The sequence below is a fragment of the Perca flavescens genome, chromosome 16 (genome assembly GCF_004354835.1).
Source record: "Perca flavescens isolate YP-PL-M2 chromosome 16, PFLA_1.0, whole genome shotgun sequence".
NCBI lineage: Eukaryota > Metazoa > Chordata > Actinopteri > Perciformes > Percidae > Perca > Perca flavescens.
The window spans coordinates 47,251-67,861 of record NC_041346.1 but is presented as its reverse complement, the minus strand read 5'-3'; the positions used below and the strand labels follow the sequence as shown (position 1 = coordinate 67,861).

General features: G+C 41.6%; 1 protein-coding gene across 4 annotated transcripts in view; it reads right to left on the bottom strand.

Moving 5' to 3' along the window:
- Positions 1-16,687, bottom strand: part of LOC114570600 (ras-specific guanine nucleotide-releasing factor RalGPS1) — a 146,510-nt gene extending 129,823 nt beyond the window's left edge. For all 4 annotated transcript variants that reach the window (XM_028600933.1, XM_028600934.1, XM_028600935.1 and 1 more), the window contains exons 1-2: positions 16,373-16,687; positions 2,867-2,991 (exon numbers count right to left, since the gene is read on the bottom strand). In XM_028600933.1, coding sequence (XP_028456734.1) covers positions 2,867-2,923 — 57 coding nt within the window. In that variant the 5' untranslated portion in view covers positions 2,924-2,991; positions 16,373-16,687. The remainder of the gene's footprint in view (positions 1-2,866; positions 2,992-16,372) is intronic.
- Between the last annotated feature and the right edge of the window lie 3,924 nt (positions 16,688-20,611).

Here is a 20,611-nt window from a genome sequence, read left to right as displayed (position 1 = left end):
CTTCAGCACCGGAGCCGGCTTGGATCAGCGGTGCCCCATATATACAGTATATATGGCAACCCATATATACAGTATCTATGGCAACCAAACTTTACTGGTGAGACAGACGTGTGACGGTCAGGAAGACGTTTTGGCGGGGGGGAAACTGATCAGAAAATGTAACGGAACATTGTAGAAATGTAGTGGAGTAGAAAGTATAGATAATTGCTGCAAAATGTAACAAAGTAAAAGTCAAAAGTAGGCTATGCACTATTGAGTCTACTTAAGTAAAGTACAGATACGTGAAAAATGTACTCAAGTACAGTTATGACGAATTTATACTTTGTTACATTCTACCACTGCATTTTGGCCCTATAAATAGCGATCAGTCACCAAATAACGCAGGATTTAATCAGTTTAATTGCTGATGTAAATTGCAGTGTTAGTGTTTTTTTTGCATAATATGATTTCTTTTTCAACAAATGATCAGAAATACATTACAGTACAATACTATCATTGTAAACGACTGTAGAATTAAATAAAATGCAGTAAGCAATAATTTGGAGCAAATGGTCATCACTCAAATGTGCGTAAGAGTGCTTTTCAGTGTTCGTAGATTTTGTTCTTAGCTAAGAACAAATCCAAGTTAAGAAAACATTAGTGAATGCCAGAATCTTCGTAAAAAGTTCGTAAGAAGGGTTCAAGAACACATTTCTTCGTAAGAACGGTTGGTGAATGAGGCCCATTGTCCTTAAAAGTGTTTCTTTGGACCGGCAGGGGCAGGCCAACCTTCCTTAAACTGGGAGTATAGGATCTATTTGGAGAGAAGTGTGTTTGAATTACATGGCCAGGTCGAAGTTGGTGCTGCATTATTGTGGTGGTAATACTGAACTTGTGGGCTTTCTCCAAAACGCTGACGTTGGTATTTCTGTCCTCCCAGTTGATATTCAGAATTTTCCTTAGGTGTCTTTGGTGATGTTGTTCCAGGGCTCTCAGGTGCCTGCTGTAATTGGTCCATGACTCACACCCATATAGCAGGATAGGGAGGAGCACTACTCTGTAGACCAGGTGTTTTGTTGGGCCAATAGTTCTCTGTCTGGCCATGGCTGATTTCAGAGTTGATGTCAGCTTTTGAGGAGAGGATGCTGTCCTAATCTGTTTTGGAGAAAACTCCCCAGGGCACCGTTTATCAGTCTAGTGATGTACACTATGACCCAAAATACAAATACTGAAACCATTTTACCACAACCGCAGACACTTCAAATAAAAAGGACTTGCATGTCATTCACTGGGTTATTAAGGGGAAAACAGGAGTTGGTTTTTACTACCAAGTACTACTACCAGCAGGGGGAGACTCCTTAAAGCTGCATGTATATATCTATGAAAGCTGCATTCTATCTGAATTCCAGCAGGTGGAAACTCCTAAAACCTACATTCTATCTAAAGTTTTAGGGCAGGGCTATGATGGGATTGCCAGTGAAAGTGTGTTACGTCAGAGTGTAAGGGCTCCTCCCTCTCTCCTCCCTCTCGTCTAAAATCGTCACATCCGCAACCAGGATGGCTGCGCCCGTAACGGCAAACTCAACGACGTCACACATGCTCTGTCCATTCATATTATACAGTCTATGTCTACAACCTGAGCCACAGCCTCCCTGAGTTAGGCCGGTTACACACTGGATGGCGTGTCAGCTGCGTGGCGTGTCCGTTTATATTTCAGCTCCCATGTTAACAGGTAAGAGCTTACACACTGCCTGCGTGACACGCACATCTCAGAAAACGCGTGCGTGCTAGAAATAGAACAGACGCCTATTTTTCACGCGACATGCAAGCGTGTTGGCAGCGTTTCCAGACAAAATAGAATAGGAAAAGATGTTTATATGTCGTTTAGACACAAATACATATTAATAAATGACATGTTGATGTTTGAAAGTCTCTAGGTTTTGATATAAATGCAGATATAAACGTAATAAAAAAAAAGAAAATCGATTTTCTAATATTGCACCTGTCAATACAGAAGGAAATATTCTGTAGCCTATCTTGCCGTCAATACCGCCGACGTTTTTGTTGTAATCAAATCAGTAGGCTATATATTTATGTTTAACATGGTATTTCATTTCATCAATGGGAAACATACATGTGTCCAGACAAGGCTAGCAGCATCACCGCGTCAGACACGTTTCTGGTGTGTAAAGACAGAAAAATCCACGCAGCTGACACGGAACAGAAACGCCACGCTCACGCCACGCAGGCAGTGTGTAACCGGCCTTAGCTGGAGAGAAAAGCTGATCCATCCATCTAACACTTTGTTCTAGAGCAGGATTTGTCCTCAACTACTGGTCAGATGGACATCCCATTTCTAATGATGTGAATGCAGCATCATCATCAGGTCAAAATCTGTTCCAGACAGAGATGCCCCAATCATGTTCTTTAACACAGATTGTGGATAAGCCATATTGGCCAATAAACGTTTTTCTTGTTGTTTTGCAGCAGCTGGTCTAGCTGTACAGTATCAGGTCAGTTTGACTGCTTTGTAGTGTGTCAGGTTGTATTAAATTTGTAATGACACGCTGTGTTGAACTGTGCATGCCATGGTATTTACCTGCTTAAAAGTAAAGCTAAAAAGTTCTTTAAAAATGCTCAAATCTAATGGTGAAGGGAACTACACAACTTCACATTTTCTATACGTGCCGACTTTGCAACTCAACAGTATGAGTAAAAAAAAAATCACAATTATTATTCTGCTTTTACTTAGTCTGTTAAATCAAAGCAGTACAAAGAACGCCCAAGGAGCAAAGCAACAAGCAAAGTTATCTTAAAGTAAGTCTACAAGGAGCAGTAAAACATGCAGTGTAATTATCTGTCGGTCCCGGTCATGCGTTGTCCTTACCTCTGATGTGAATGAATTGATGCTGGTGCCATCTGAAAGCCCGTTCCTGCGATACATGCTCACAGAGGGACTGCTGGGATGCACAGGTCAGGGTGCCAGAGGAGCACATAACCTCTCATCCATGCCTGGACACAGAAGACACAAGGTTATAAAATGTTTTCATTACATTTTCCCTTAGTTAGCTTTAAATGTTTTTCACATGTTTTTGTGAGTATATAATGGACAGTTTAGTAGAATGATTCCACTGAAATCTAGTAAATACTATATAAACAAATACTGAACCGCAGGGGATTATTGTTCAGGGGTGAAGAACATTCATCACCTACAGATACATCCAATGATAACTAGGGGTGCACCGATCCGATATTTGGATCGGGTATTGACCCCGATATTGACAAAATAGCTGGATCGGAAAAGTTAACAGATCCACGGGCCAAGTTTTTTATTTATATTTTTTACCCTTCTCACTCATGGTAGTAACTTTATAACACAACAATTAATAACCCACAACTAACTCGCTTTAAAAGGATAAAACACCAAAGCATATAACAATTTGAGACTTAAACAGTTTCTAACACTACTAATTTTACATTTACAAATGTAGCTACACCGCCAAATGGCATGCTGGGTAACATTACAGCTGCTAGCCTAGCTAGCCAGGTAGCATAACAGTCTGTTAAGCTGGGAGAGGCTCCGGTCGCTACTGCACATTCAAGAACCGAGAAGAGAGTTAGCTAGATGATGAAGAAAGACCGGAGATACACCAGAACAACGTGTGCTCAAGAGAGGAGCCGTCTGTTGATCCCAAGTTTTTTGTTTCTAACAAATCAGACATAATTTAGCCACTGTTGTTGCCCGTCGCTCTAACGTTACTTGGCCGTGCTAACGTTAAAGACGTGTCACTTCAAGCATGCAGCGGAGCAACATTATGAACGCAATCCACCTCCGGTCCCGCTACAGACCGTTGAGAAAGACGGGTTCAGAGCAATGATTAAAACTCTGGATTAAAGATGTCTCGCCTCGCTAAAATACGTCCGCCAACCTGCTAACGTTATTCAAACAGTGAAGGAGGCTGACAGCGGAGCTCCGTTCAGTCCCCCACTACAACCACACTACAACCTACCTTACCTGTGGCCAAGGTAGTGGTTATACAACTAGCTTACAACTATTTTGTTTTGAAAGGGAAACGATGTTAAAGTTGTTTGTATGTGTATTCATTCTATTGGAGTTTATTTTACTACTTTGCAGTTTGTACAATACAAATAGTTTAGCTTCTGTAACTGTTTCATGGATTCCCCTTCATATAAAGTTATTGTATAATGTCGTGGAGCCAAACTCTTTAGTAATAAAAGCTTTTAGTGAACATGATGAAATTAACATGTTTTTGAGATATTCTATGTACTCCTGACAGTAGAATAAAGCCATTATAAACCTATATAAAAGGTGGCCCATTACTGATGGCCCATTATTATTTATTTAAATTTATTTTAAGAAGTTTGATTACATTATATTTCCGATTTGAATGCACAGTTGTTTTTTAAATAACAAATAAATAAGAATTCAATACATTACATCTATGTTATTTTGTCTTAGTTAGGAAAGTAATGTTTAGTTAGGAAGGTCTGGTGCCTTTAGTCTCTTCCATATGGTGGAAGGAAGGTATAAGGTGGAAGGTATACAGTTTATTATTAATTCAGCGACGGTATCGGATCGGTATCGGGTATCAACAGATACACAAAGCCCTGGCATCGGTATCGGTATCTGGACTGAAAAAGTCGGATCGGTGCATCCCTAATGATAACAACACATTTATTCATTCATCACCAAAAGTAACTATAGTATTTGACCAGTAATCAAGTGGTGATAATGTTCACTCCAGGCCTGTTGTTCTGCTGTGCTTAGCTGGTCTTTACTCAGACTTTAAGTTAAGTTATGATAATTATATTTTCTTATGCAAGTCTTAAAGTTACAAGTCATACTATTCTACTGGAATTTAAGGTTTTTACAGTTCAATAGCTAAATAAAGAAAAGTTATTTATATCATTCGTTCATGGATTAATTGATCCCATTTTATCTTAAAACATAGGCCTGGCCTTTATGAAAGAACACTTCCTATGTTGAATGTATCCTGTTGGGCTTACATACTGAATAAAATCTAAAATCTATCACCTTTGTTTTCACTTCTAACGATTCACCTTTAAACGCAGGAACGCTAGAAAGAACAACTATTCCCGACATATACTTAGACTGCTTTTATCCTATAGACCTTCAACAATTAATGTTAAAGATATCCTCAGCTAAGCCATCTACCCGTCTTAGACCCCATCCCAACGAGACTACTCAAAGAAGCGTTACCCGTGGTTAACACTTCATTACTAGATATGATCAATATGTCCTTATTAACAGGTTATGTACCGCAGTCATTTAAAATAGCTGTGATAAAACCTCTTCTGAAAAAACCCACCCTCGATCCTGAGGTCTTAGCAAACTATAGACCTATATCTAACCTTCCCTTTCTCTCCAAGATCCTTGAGAAGGGAGCACTACGGTCAGAAATCTAGGGGTTATTTTTGATCAGGATATATCATTTAACACCCATCTAAAACAAACCTCAAGAACAGCCTTTTTTCATCTTCGTAACATTGCCAAAATTAGGAATATCCTGTCTCAAAACTATGCTGAAAAACTAGTCCATGCATTTGTTACTTCCAGGCTGGACTATTGTAATTCCCTACTGTCAGGTTGCTCAAATAAGTCCCTTAAGACTCTCCAGCAAATCCAGAATGCTGCAGCGTGTGTTCTCACAAGAACTAAGAAAAGAGATCATATTTCTCCTGGATTAGCTTCTCTGCATTGGCTTCCTGTAAAATCCAGGATTGAATTTAAAATCCTTCTCCTGATCTACAAAGCTCTAAATGGTCTAGCACCATTATATCTAGAAGAGCTCCTAATACCCTTTTGTCCCACTAGAGCACTGCGCTCCCAGAATGCAGAGTTACTTGTGGTACCTAGAGTCTCTAAAAGTAGAATGGGAGCCAGAGCCTTCAGTTATCAGGCTCCTCTCTTATGGAACCAGCTCCCAATCTGGGTTCGGGGGGCAGAAACTGTCACCTCATTCAAGAATGAACTTAAAACTCTTCTATTGATAAAGCTTATAGTTAGGGAGTGAGGAGTTGCAGCGTCCGCCTAACCAGGCCCACATGCTTCTCTTCATAGTCGTTAGATTAATAATACATAACAAAGTAGAGGGAGGCAGGCCAGCACAGCCCGATCCGGCAGGGGAGAGCCCAAACAGGCTACCTGTCCTCCTCTATGACCTGTCTCTCTTAGTTACGCTGTTATAGTTTTAGACTGCCGGGGGACATCCTTCCTTCCTTTGACACACTGACCTGCTCTCTCTTCTCCCTTTCTATTACCATTTGTGTGCATCACATCCCAGAAATGCTTGTTACTAATCCTAGCTTCTGGGGAGTTTACTCCCCAGAGTCCTCTGTTTTTTCACCCAGCGTATTTCCTTGGAGTGTTTGCACCAAGATCTTGGTTGCAGCCGTTGCCGTGGTCCTGATGCACTCCCTGCTGAGCTCAGCGGTGCCCTGCAGTGTCATGCTGCGTCCTGCTGAACCCTGCAGCTTCCTGCTGAACCCTGCTACTTCCTGCTGAACCCTGCAGCTTCCTGCTACGTCCATCCATGCTCTGCTGGGCCACGCTACATCCTGTAACGCCCTGCAGCGCCCTGATAGGACATGAACTACTACGACTACCATTTGAAGTCACTGTTCCATTATTAACGTGACTATTACTGCCACTGTTCATCATATCCCCAACCGGCCCGTCAGACACCGCCTACCAAGAGCCTGGGTCTGTCCCAGGTTTCTTCCCAAGAGGGAGTTTTTCCTCACCACTGTCACGCTGCTTGCTCTTGAGGGAATTACTGTAATTGTTGGGGCTTTGTAAATTATAGAGTGTGGTCTAGACTAGGGCTGGGCGAAAAAACGATAACGATATGTATCGCGATAGACACAATCAATATCAATAGAAAATGCGGTCGATAAAACGTTCGATAACTTGTTTTTCTTCATCAGAAGAAACCAGAGGTTGTGAATCAAGTTTGGTTGCATGAACAAAGGCCCTCACTCTCTGGCAACCTAGCAACGTGGGGAGTGACACTCTAACAGCCAATCATGTAACAGTATCATGTTTGGTTGCGCCACATCGCTGTCTCGTGTTCTTCAATAACAGAACCGGCGTGGAGTGGAAAGTGAGTGCCGCAGCGAGCGAGGAAATCATTGATTAAACAGGAAAAGTCAGTATGGCAGTTTTGGGGATTTTATAAGTCTGACCAATGTCGTCAGACCGTCGTCCCCACCAACACTGGTACTACCACAAACTTGTTTTACCACTTTAGCCGCGCTCACACTTTCGAGCACAGCCGTATTCGCCATCAACGTCCAACAACATTTGCAGCTGCAACACGGCACAAGCAGCAGACCACCATGGAGAGGTACTCTGCATCAGCGCCTTACTAAACACTACAAGCAGCAGACCACCATGGAGAGGTACTCTGCATCAGCACCTTACTAAACACTACAAGCAGCAGACCACCATGGAGAGTTACTCTGCATCAGCACCTTACTAAACACTACAAGCAGCAGACCACCATGGAGAGGTACTCTGCATCAGCGCCTTACTAAACACTACAAGCAGCAGACCACCATGGAGAGGTACTCTGCATCAGCACCTTACTAAACACTACAAGCAGCAGACCACCATGGAGAGGTACTCTGCATCAGCGCCTTACTAAACACTACAAGCAGCAGACCACCATGGAGAGGTACTCTGCATCAGCACCTTACTAAACACTACAAGCAGCAGACCACCATGGAGAGTTACTCTGCATCAGCACCTTACTAAACACTACAAGCAGCAGACCACCATGGAGAGGTACTCTGCATCAGCACCTTACTAAACACTACAAAGAAATAACGGAGGCAGACATGCTGAGCACTGTCCAGAAGCCAGGTTACCAACCTAGCACTAAACCTGCAGAAAATAGTTCCTTCTCAGGTTTCTTATATTTAGCTAAGATTTTGCACTATTTTATGACACTTCATTAAGCATTTCTTACTTATTCTTTAATTTTGCACCTTAATGTTAAGAGATAATTGTTAAGTGTTCATTGTGATTTTAGACCTGTTTACATTTTAATTATTTGAGTGTTTTCCATGGTTGTGTTGACATTTCTGCTTTTATAACTGAGGGGATTATAATCAGAGCAGGGTTAAGTTTAAAATAAAAATGTTTAAAATTTAATATATTTTTCTCCTGGTCCTTATTTTAAATAGGTCATAAAAAATATCAATAATTATCGATATCGACCGATATGAAAAACTTATATCGTGATACAGTTTTCAACCATATCGCCCAGCCCTAGTCTAATAATAATAATAATAATAAATTGAATTTATATAGCGCTTTTCATGGACTCAAAGTCGCTTTACAGGGCAGGGTAGATTAAAAACATAACAAAACAAGTAGAACAAAACAAAACAAGTAGAACAAAAACAAGATTCAGATGAAAAATGGAGGGGGGGCAGGGGGGCTATGGGTAGGCAGAGTTGAAGAGATGGGTCTTGAGGCGGGACTGGAAGATGGTGAGGGACTCAGAGGTGCGGATCTCTTGGGGGAGGGAGTTCCAGAGCCTGGGAGCTGCTCTGGAGAATGCTCTGTCCCCAAAACTGCGGAGTTTGGACTTTTGGATGGAGAGGAGACCGGCTGAGGTGGATCTGAGGGACCGTGAGGGTTGGTAGGGGGAGAGGAGGTCAGTAAGGTATGAGGGGGCCAGATGGTGGAGAGCTTTGTAGGTGAGGACCAGGATTTTGTAGGTGATCCGTTGGGAGATAGGAAGCCAGTGGAGTTGTTTTAGGACTGGAGTGATGTGGTGCCAGGATTTGGAGCGGGTAATGAGGCGGGCGGCTGAGTTCTGGACCAGTTGGAGTCGGTTGATGTTGGTAGAGCTGATGCCGAGGAGAAGTGAGTTGCAGTAGTCCAGTCGGGAGGAGATGAAGGCGTGAATGAGTCTTTCAGCAGCGGGGGGGTGAGAGAGGGTCTGATTTTGGCGATGTTGCGGAGGTGAAAGAAGGAGGCTTTAATGACTTGACGGATGTGAGGCTCAAGGGAGAGGGTGGAATCAAAGATAACGCCAAGGTTGCGGGCCTGGGGAGATGGGGAGACAATGGTGCCGTCGATGGTGAGAGTGGGGTTATTGGTTTTGCTAAGTGTGGATTTGGAGCCGATCAGAAGGAATTCTGTTTTGTCGCTGTTGAGTTTGAGGAAGTGGTGTTGCATCCAGGTTTTAATAGCTGACAGACAGGAGTTGATGGGGGAGAGGGAGGATTGTGGGGGATTTGGTGCTGAGGTAGATCTGGGTGTCATCAGCATAGCAGTGGAAGTCCAGGTTGAAGTGGCGGAGTATCTGACCAAGAGGGAGGATGTAGATGATGAAGAGGAGGGGCCGAGCACGGAGCCTTGGGGAACGCCTTTGAGTAACTGTGGCTGTGGCAGAGGTGTGGTTGTGGAGAGAGATGAAATGGGATCTGTTGGCTAGGTAGGAGTGGAGCCAGCTGAGTGCAGTACCTTCGATACCGAGGTCTTTGAGTCTGGTGAGCAGGATGTTATGGCTCACGGTATCGAAGGCTGCACTCAGGTCGAGGAGGATGAGGATGTTGAGGGAACCGGCGCCAGCAGAGGTGAGGAGGTCGTTGAGGACTTTGAGGAGAGACCTACTCTATCTGTAAAGTGTCTCAAGATAACTCGTATTATGATTAGATACTATAAATAAAATTGAATCACATGTTTTCTGCAAGGTCTGCACACCTGTTACGGGTTTTCTCGATTGCTAAGATACATTTCTTGAAACCCTCACCCATTTTCTCAAAACTGTAAACACAAAACCAAATTATCAAACTATATTCACAAAACACCTGACTCTGCTAGCATAATCAAACAATGCTTTCAGATCATACACACAGCCAGTCAATAACTACACACTACAGAGCATTCATTATTATATTACCTCAAAAAAACAGTGTTACTGTGATTCATATAGTTAACACATTTTGCAATAAAAACAAAAAGTATATCACAACTGCAGGTAGTGCAAGTACTCCAATACTGAATGTCTGTATATTAGGCACTTGTAGAACAATACAGTAATCCAACTGCAAAAGGCCAAAGAACAAAGAAAACTAAATGAAAAGCACATGACAGTCCACTAACAAACATGGTGAAACCGCAAAATCAGACATTAACATTCAACGCTCCTGTGCACACTGAACTGGCTGATATTCTCTATGATTGGTTTAATCACCTCATTAAAATATGTGTGTACAATTTTAAGATGTTACAACAATTAAAAACTTTTGCAGCCCGTGTTAACCATTCTGCAACACAAGTGCATCTCAGTGTGAAATGTGTTTCAGCAAGTGAGAATGTGTTTAGGGTTTTGCCAAAAGAGCGATTGATTCAACAATTGGGTTTAGGCCACTGAGCATTTGGTTCAGAGAATGGAGTTTAGTGTTTTAGCTATTCAGAAAAACTGTGATCAATTTAGACTGGCTCAGATATTCTGAAGTACAGAACCTACCACAAGACGTTCCACATGCAAGCGGACAGTGTACACAATCCGGACAGAAGGCAGAGATTGTGAGAACAGCATTACAAGCAGAGTGGCTGTTTTCATTGCTAAGACAGCCTCTAATGTGCAACTGAAATGCTGCATGTGTGGAGGACCACTACTGAGAAAAGTAGATGCCCTCTTACACATCACATCAGCCACAGTCCACTACATGCATACAACACGGTGTCATTACATTAGCTGGGTCACATACCAGTGATATAACCAAAAGATATATCCTGGGATTCATTATTTGTTTAAATAATAAATACATATTTTTTTAGTTTTACTGAAAGAGGCAATTATATTGTTAATCACAATTATTTCTGAGACAATTAATTGTACAGCAACATTTGGAATTGCTCCAGCTCTACAGTAGGGTAGTGTTTGAACTGCTGGTTTTACACAGAGAACTCAGCCTGTGTCTCTGGAGGAGCTTTTGTATGTCTGAAATGCTTTAATATGTGGGTGTTTAACAGGCAGGGAGGGTCTAAATAAAATATACTATTGAGATGCATTTTGGGAAATGTATGATCACATGTTCGTATTCTAGGGACCAAAAATCAGGGTATCTCAGTTTCTCCACCTTAGAAGCTGTCTCTTGTGAGTACTCACCCTTATAAAGTCACCAGATTAACCCATCGATAAGTTTGCTGTTGTTTTTCCAAGAAATGTATTTGGGTCATTTTTCCTTTATTTGAGCTCAACAGTGACCGCCCACTTTTTTAACGGTTCTGGTTCCGGAACTGTTTTTCCCCATCAATTGTTTCATAAATTGCTTATTTTTATTTTATATATATATATATATATATATATATATATATATATATATATATATCTGTTAGTTGCCCGAAAGAGGCAAACACTATATCATCTATCATTTAGGTCCAGGCCTATATAATCAGGTCACTTATCAGATGGTTCCTCTGCACAATAGGCCTACAGCAGTTCATAAAGCATATCTAATTATTTTTGTTAGACTATGATTGTTATAGGAAGTTTTTAAATCATACTGTGGTATTTTTTGCAGCTTTCTGTGTTGATAAAATCTCTACAGATTAGGGCTGAACGATTAATCGCATTTGCAATAATATTGCGATATTTTAAAATGCAATTTCCTAATCGCAAAGGCTGCGATTTGGTCACGTGACTCGCAAGAGCAAATCAGTCTGCACTACGCAGAGAAAGCATCAACTTGGCACGCTAACGCTACGCCGTAACTTGACCCGCTGTACAATGGCCTCAGGCTCGACAGAAACTTTAGTCCCAAATAGAAACAGTATGTCACTTGTGTGGGACTATTTTGGTTTTAAAAAAGAAGATGTGCAGCTTCAGCCGTTTATGAAATGTCATAAAGTCGTAATTATACACGGCTCTGCAGAGCCGTCTGCTCTACTGATCTCAGGTGAACAGTCAGCCGCTCTCTCTCTCCCCTCTGAGGCTGAACAACTCGAACATGAAAACCGCACTCATGCGGGTTCCGTGAAATATGACAGCTATAGTTTATCCAAAAATAGCGTTGGGCACACTGACTTTGATGCATTTACTGTTTATCAGACCCCAGATGAGACAAGAAGCTAACGTTAGCGAACGCTGCCGTCCCTCTGCCGACGTCCCGCTGAAGGAGACGCTGTATTCCTCCGACCCGCTGTATTAATGTTACGGTTTAAAACCCTATCCAGGTTAGTGGGGATGCATACCGCTCCAAACTAGGGCTGCAGCTTCGATTATTTTAGTAATAGAGTATTCTACCGATTATTCCATCAATTGATCGGATAAAAAAAAAAAAAAAAAAAAAAAACACTTGTTTTATTGAAGAGCAATAATAAACAATAGTTTGGTTACATTTTCGAAAAAAGCTACATTTTTATTGCCTACATTGCTTACAATATCATATCTCAAAAAACTAAACATATTAAATGCATTCAAGTGCCATATTACTAGGGCTGAAACAATTCCTCGAATAACCTGAATAAATTTTTTTACAAAAAAAAAAATCCTCGATGCAAAATGACTTGCCTCGAAGCTTCGTTAAATCAATGTTACCAACGTTGTATTGCTGACGGACGGTGTTTCCGCACGGATCATTATTACTGTCGCAAACCAGACATTTCTGCTGCTAGCGACACATGCTAGAGCGTAAATAGCGAGGGGCTAAGAGAAGAGACAGGCTGGAGAAAACAACAGAAAGTGTCCAAAGTTTGCAATCTGTTCAAACGTAATTGAAACGAAAACTCTGTACAGTATGTCTACTGCAAAATCAAACTAGCTTAGCACGATAATAGCACGATGTCAGTGCTTCAGCATCTCAACAGAAAACATTGAGTCTAACTTAATCCTCCATTCCACGAAGAGGACCCAACAAAAGTAAATCACAGTCATATGGACGATGAAACTACACCAAACACAATAACTACCAAAATCAAAGACAAGAAAATACGTAGTGGTGACCACGATCTGATCTAAAGAGCTGACGCGTTGACTATCCCTTCGGAAAAACAGCTGATTGTTGTGCACCACTTTCTCTCTCTCTCTCCACGGAGAAACAGCTGGTCAACGATCTACTAGCATAAGTGTAACAGAGCTGTTCAGCATTGTAATCAAATATATAAATTAAAATAGGTTTAGGATAACTAATATTTACATATAGGCCTATATACAGATCAGACTCAGGTTGAAACTGAAAGTTAAGTTGCACAACTTAAGGTAATGTTTAATGTATGCCTATGCCTTAGTTTGAGGTTGATATTATTTGAAAACATGTTTTCTTTAAAAATGGCACTTGAATGCACTTAATGTTTACTTTTTTGATTTGATTTGATTTTAAGCAATGTAGGCAATAAAAATGTAGCTTTTCCCGTATTTTCCCGTAAGTATTTCTTATCCGATTACGCGATTAATCGATGGAATAATCGGTAGAATACTCGATTACTAAAATAATCAATAGCGGCAGCCCTATATATTACATTGTTTTTTTTCTTTAAAGAAAACATTTTTTCAAATAATATCAACCTCATACATTAAACATAGATAAACATTACATTAAGTTGTGCAACTTAACTTTCAGTTTCAACCTGAGACTGATCTGTATGTAGGCCTATATGTAAATATTAGTTATACTAAACCTATTTTCATTTTTATATTTGATTACAATGCTAAACAGCTCTGTTACACTTATGCTATTAGATCAGCCGTTTCTCCGTGGTGCACAACAATCAGCTGTTTTTCCCGAAGGGATAGTCAACGCGTCAGCTCTTTAGATCAGATCGTGGTCACCACTACGTATTTTCTTGTCTTTGATTTTGGTAGTTATTGTGTTTGGTGTAGTTTCATCGTACATACGATTCTGTTATTTACTTTTGTCGGGTCCACTTCATGGAATGGAGGATTAAGTTAGACTCAATGTTTTCTGTCAAGATGCTGAAGCACTGACGTCGTGCTATTATTATGCTAAGCTAGTTTGATTTTGCAGTAGACATACTGTACAGAGTTTTCATTTCAATTACGTTTGAACTGATTCCAAACTTCGGACACTTTCTGTAGTTTTCTCCAGTCTGTCTCTTCTCTTAGCCCCTCGCTATTTACGCTCTAGCATGTGCATAGACAGTATATAATGGACCAACAGAACCCGTGTCTCTGGACGGAGACCAGCGAAGGATTTAGAAGCACTTTTCCAGTGAGCGCTGAGCGTTACTGAGCAGCCTCCAACTGACAGAGACAACGTAAATGTGACGTGAGCAACCTGTCTGAAAGTTGTAAGTCTTCTGGTAGCTGTGCCAAGAGAAATCTCAATCATTTCCAGTCTTACAGAGACGGAGAGTGTAGGTATATGTAAGGAGATAACATAGGCACAGGCTAATTATTGCTAACTAAAATGATAGTTAACATTAGTAATTAAACCTAAACAGCTAATGTAAGTCTAAACTGCCTGCAAGCTTCTCCTGTACTGTACGGTAATTCCTCTACTATGCGACAGTAAGTCGCTTGGTTATGACACAATCGTTAGCCTATTTTTACAAAACCGTCTGCTACGGAGCCATAACGTGAAGTACAAGGTAATGGAGCCTTTTATACATTGTCATGTTTCTTTAGAAATAAACAATGGACAAATAGTCTTTAAACGCTTCAGATGTAAAGTTATTCGCTGTCAAAGTGACGTCAAAATGAATGGCAGTCAATGGAATGCTAACAGGAGGTGATCTCTTTGTAGGATCAAAATGGCACCATAGGAGGTTCGAGTTCTGAAGCGAAGCTTACCTCCTTGAGCATGTGTCGCCAGCAGCAGACTGAGCAGCGTCTGGTGTGCGACAGTAATAATGATCCGTGTGGAAATACCGTCCGTCAGCATACAACGTTGGTAACATTGATTTAACGAAGCTTCGAGGCAAGTCATTTTGCATTTAGGGTTTTTTGTAATCGAATTATTTGAGGAATCGTTTCAGCCCTACTCCAAACCAACATTAAAAACTTAGTAATCTTCAACAGTATTGTTCATATTTATGCACAATGACAAATAAAGAAAACTTGCTAAAAAAAAAAGGAACTACACGCTGTTTTCAGGTAACGTTACTGTTAACGTTCAAACAGGCCTGGGTGTAGTTTTGAGAAATATCTTTATACTGGAAGGCCATTTTTATTTGTTACTTATATATTTTTGTATTGCAATTACCTGTTTCATACATACAGAAGTTTAGTTTGCTAAATATAAAAAAAAAAAAAAAATTTGTTGGATATTGGATGTGAAAAGAAGGAAATGGTTCTTTCATGACATTGCACTTTAGAGGTGTGTGAATTTCCCACACCAGTAGTAATTTATATAGTTCTATTTTATAGCGATCGATTATCTATAAAAAAATGTCTATGTTCTATTCAAAATGTTAAATGTTCTATTAAAGAAAAGATAGAAAATAAATATTTGTGTGTGCTGTAAAGTGATTAGAAAATATGAAATCGGTATCGGCTAAAATCAGTATTGGCTGGTCAAACTCAATGAAAAATTTGAAATTGAATTTAAACTTAAAACTTATTCCACCAACTCTGCTCTGGTTGCATACAACACGTCTTTTTTCTCTCTCTCTCTCTCTCTCTCTACAAATTCATGCATCACCTAATTTTTTCATCACATCCAGGCCTGGTCTCCAGGAAAGAACGGTTTGTTTAATCCATCTAATCTTGTGTTGTTCATACTATACAATGATTTATTGCTTGTCTTGAATAATACAGAAGACAAAGAGCTTAAAAAAAAAATTGCATATTAAATCGCAACCGCAATACTGGTGAAAAAAATAAAATTAAATCGCAATTAGATAATTTTCCAAAATCGTTCAGCCCTACTACAGATACCAGAAATAGGATTTATATTGTGTAGGCCTATGGTCTTTGATCTTTCAGGATAATTTATAATATTATAGAACACTATAGGTTATGGCAACATGTGAAAGAAGGGGGTGGGGGCGTTTTCTACTTAGGTCCCAATAAATGCTGTAGCCGGCCCTGCGCCATACACCAACATGCTCCGACAGCCGAGATCCCCGTCCAGTGTCGCAGACAGACACACATCTGTGCACGTGAACAACACATGTGACCACAGCAGCCATGGCCATGAATCAAAGTGTATCGGTCAGCATCCAGTGTCCTGTCACGAAAGCAGCTACGACACGCTATGACACGGCGTCTACAGCCCGGCCCCGAGCACACAGAGCCCGGCCTTCTGCTGCTGCTGCGGCTGCTGCTGCTGGCTGTGTGTCCGCGCAGCACAGCCTCACCCCCCCGCAACAGCCTCACCCCCCCCGCACACATTAGGCTACAGCATGCTAACGCTCTGCGGTGCCTACCTCTCCGCCAGATACCGTCCCTGCCGCTGCTGCTGTTTTATTCAAACAAGCGACAGTCTGCGTCCACTTTAACACGAGCCGAGTCGAGGTGATTAAACCACAGCAGTGTCCGGGGGGTACTAAACCACAGCAGTGTCCGGGGGGTACTCCTCCTTTGAGTCGAACATGAAGCCAAGGTCGCAACGTTTGGTCCGCAGGGTCCACAAACCGTGCGGGATACATTAGTCGGAATCATACAAACATGGCTGTGACGAACCAAATTGTCTCTAGTCGCAACATAAAAGTGAAAATGAATAAATCCCGACAGCAGGAAGTGACAGGTAGGCGCACTTATGTTGACAGCCAGGTGTATTGCCTAATCATCGCTGGGCTCCACAGACAGCTCCCGCCTCTAAGATCAGCCGGCCAATCAGAGCGCAGCATCCTTCAGACGCAGGTGCATCTGTGACGCCTTCATTAGCTTCCTGTAGGCTCGTACATCACAGCTCCTCCGTGGTCCGTTCCTAAAATGTCCTCCAGCAAGGTTTGACTGGGTGATCCTTTAGATCTATGAAGGATATATAATTCATAATTCAAATTGAAAGTCCAAAGAGAAAATAAAAAGAGAAAATTAAAAAGATATTATTTTACTAATCATATTAAATATAAATGCTCAAACTGAAATCTTAAATTGAAAGATTACATTGTAAATCGCAATGGTAATAAGAAAAGATAAACATCAAATATGAAACTTGACAATGTGAAATGGAAAAGCTTAAATGGAAATACTTAAATTTAAATCTCAATTAGAAAAAACTAATCATTTTATTTTAGCCTTTGCACTTTATAATTTTCATCTCCTTGTAGGCCCCAGACAATTGCAGGACGCTGACTTGACACTGCCTGTGTTCTGGTCTGCAAGTTGCCATGGTATAAATTTAACTAGTCATGGATGCCACATAACAGCTGTTATAATCTTAGCTGCTGTATGGTCTGCGGCTTTCTCGCCGTTAGACCGATAGGGAACTGAGGTGGAGTTGTTAATGCTTCTTTTTAGTCCTGGTGAGTTTGTGTGTGAGACCACATGGTCAGACATGTAAGAACACATTCACCAAGTTGAAGCCATTGCTTTATGCTGTATATCTACGTATGTGCGTCTCCATTGGTGAGATCACAAATGCATCCTGTTTTTTCCGGGCTACATGCAGATCCAGACATTTGGTGCTTATACATCTGAGGCTGTTCACTACCTGGCAGTTGAATGTGTTTAATAACAGCTAGCTGGGGGGGAGAGAAAACTGAGATGCAGATCCAGAGAGACAAGCAAAGTATTTTTCTGAAGATACTTTACTCCAGCAAGTGGAAAAGAAAAAGAGTTGCTGACCTCAGTGAGCGTGAGCAGCGAGCACAGAGGAAGAAATGGAGAAAGAAAAAGAGGGAAGCAAAGCTCATGGAAAAGGCCAGGGCAGCTCTAGCATCTTCACCTACAAAACCTCTTATATTGCAACCAGTGGCAAAGTCCTTAAGGTCAGAAGTGTAAAAATGACATAGTTACCAGGTATCACTGTTGAATACTCACTTCTGATTGACTGAGCAGAATACTCTTATATTTGCACAATAACAGTGATACTGAAATGGAAATAATAAAAACCAAAGAGATTCTAAAACCTACCTCACAAAAAGCAAAACGGAGTAAATCATATTTAAACATGAGAAATATAAGTGATCACATAGAAAAGCCTTCACAAAACATGGAATTTGTTTGTGGCAATAAGTGGTTGTTTATAGCTCTGAAATCTTACTTTGGATGTAATCAACAGGTGAATTATTTTCCCGTAGGGGCAACATTTCTTAGTCAAATATTATATAATATAATATACCATATGTCAAAGTTGAGTTTCAGATAATGGGTTAGGTTGGGTCTATGGATGATCATATGTCAAATAATTGTCAGTTGTATGTTACAGTGTTAGTGAAATCAATATAAATGTGTGTTTATTGTGTTTTAGGCAGACAACAAGGTCAATGCAATCAAACTAAACAGAGAAAGAAGCTTGAAATAAAAAATAAAAGTACTCAAAGGTGCCTTGGTGAAAGTAAAAACTACAAAAGATAAATACAAGAAGTGAAAAGAAAACTAATGGACAAAACCCAGTCCCCTCGCACACAACTAAACCCGTTGGCCAGAAAACTGCTGCTTCATGCATCCGTGGTTGAAGAGTTAAGAAAGAAGTACCACAATACAAGAGAACAAAAAGACAAGCAGGTGCTTGCTAGAGCAACTGTGGGTAACATCATAAAGAAATACAGGCTCCAGGGCTTAGCTGAGCAGAGACAATATTAGTAAAATGACAACTGGCAGACAAACCATCACTCTATAGACAAGGAAAATGCAGAAGAGTGTTTCTGAAAGTACGTGTCATACTCCTTTTTCTGCAGTCAATGGCCATTTTGGGTTGTAGCACCAACTAAAGCTGACAGGGAAACATGTCAGTGCAAGCCGCATGACAACCTGCAGTTCATGCCCTGGCCTTTTCAATGATGGGCTTCTTTCCAGTAAAGTAATGTAGAGGGATGTCAGATTCCATCGTCTGTGATCCAAATGTGAAAAGATTGTGCTAATGGTGTTTGTAGACACGTATAAAAGTACTAGAGACCCATACTTGAGTAAAAGTACAAGTGCTCTATCAAAAAAGTGACTGGAGTAGAAGTTGAAGTGCTCTTTAAGCACAACACTTAAGTAGAAGTACTAAAGTATTCAAAAATTTTTGTACTTAAGTGTTGCAAGTAGTTTATTTTAAAATGTACTACTCAAGTACTAATGCGGATTCCGTCCTGGTCGTGGAACAACGGATCAGCTCTTCACTCTCGCAAGGATCCTGGAGGGAGCCTGGGAGTATGCCCAACCGGTCTACATGTGTTTTGTGGATCTGGAAAAGGCGTATGACCGGGTTCCCCGGGAGATACTGTGGGAGGTGCTGCGGGAGTATGGGGTGAGGGGGGTCTCTTCTCAGGGCCATCCAATCTCTGTACGACCAAAGTGAGAGCTGTGTTGGCCTCCGCCAGGGCTGCGCTTTGTCACCAATCCTGTTTGTAATATTTATTGACAGGATATCAAGGCGTAGTCGGGTGGGGAGGGGTTGCGGTTCGGTGGGCTGGGGATCTCATCGCTGCTCTTTGCAGATGATGTGGTCCTGATGGCATCATCGGCCTGTGACCTTCAGCACTCACTGGATCGGTTCGCAGCAGAGAGTGAAGCGGCGGGGATGAGGATCAGCACCTCTAAATCTGAGGCCATGGTTCTCAGCAGGAAACCGATGGAATGCCTTCTCCAGGTAGGGAATGAGTCCTTACCCCAAGTGAAGGAGTTCAAGTACCTTGGGGTTTTGTTCGCGAGTGAGGGGACAATGGAGCGGGAGATTGGTCGGAGAATCGGCGCAGCGGGTGCGGTATTACATTCAATTTATCGCACCGCCAGGACGAAAAAAGAGAGCTGAGCCAGAAGGCAAAGCTCTCGATCTACCGGTCAGTTTTCGTTCCTACCCTCACCTATGGTCATGAAGGCTGGGTCATGACCGAAAGAACGAGATCCAGGGTACAAGCGGCCGAAATGGGTTTCCTCAGGAGGGTGGCTGGCGTCTCCCTTAGAGATAGGGTGAGAAGCTCAGTCATCCGTGAGGAGCTCGGAGTAGAGCCGCTGCTCCTTCGCGTCGAAAGGAGCCAGTTGAGGTGGTTCGGGCATCTGGTAAGGATGCCCCCTGGGTGCCTCCCTAGGGAGGTGTTCCAGGCACGTCCAGCTGGGGGGAGGCCTCGGGGAAGACCCAGGACTAGGTGGAGGGATTATATCTCCAACCTGGCCTGGGAACGCCTCGGGATCCCCCAGTCGGAGCTGTAATATTTGCTGGTTTGCTAAACTAGTGGACATTACTACGTGTTGTTTATTCCACCATCTTGGATCACACACCGACTCTCGCGATAGTACAGGGATATTGCCCTGGGGCTACGGTGTCCCTTTAGGGACATACAGTCAGGATGTTACATCTCCCTTCTTAAGAGAAAATGGCATTATGCGAACACACACAATATTAATTCCTTGAACCTAACACTTGTGCTTGAAGGCACATATAAGGAATCTGCAAAATACATTCTTTGGTTATTAGTGTAGTTAATAAATGTAAACAGATAAGGGCAGCAGTTAAATGGCCTGGGACATGAGTGCAAAACGATTCAATAGTGCTCAAGATAGAGAGCAAGGTTCTC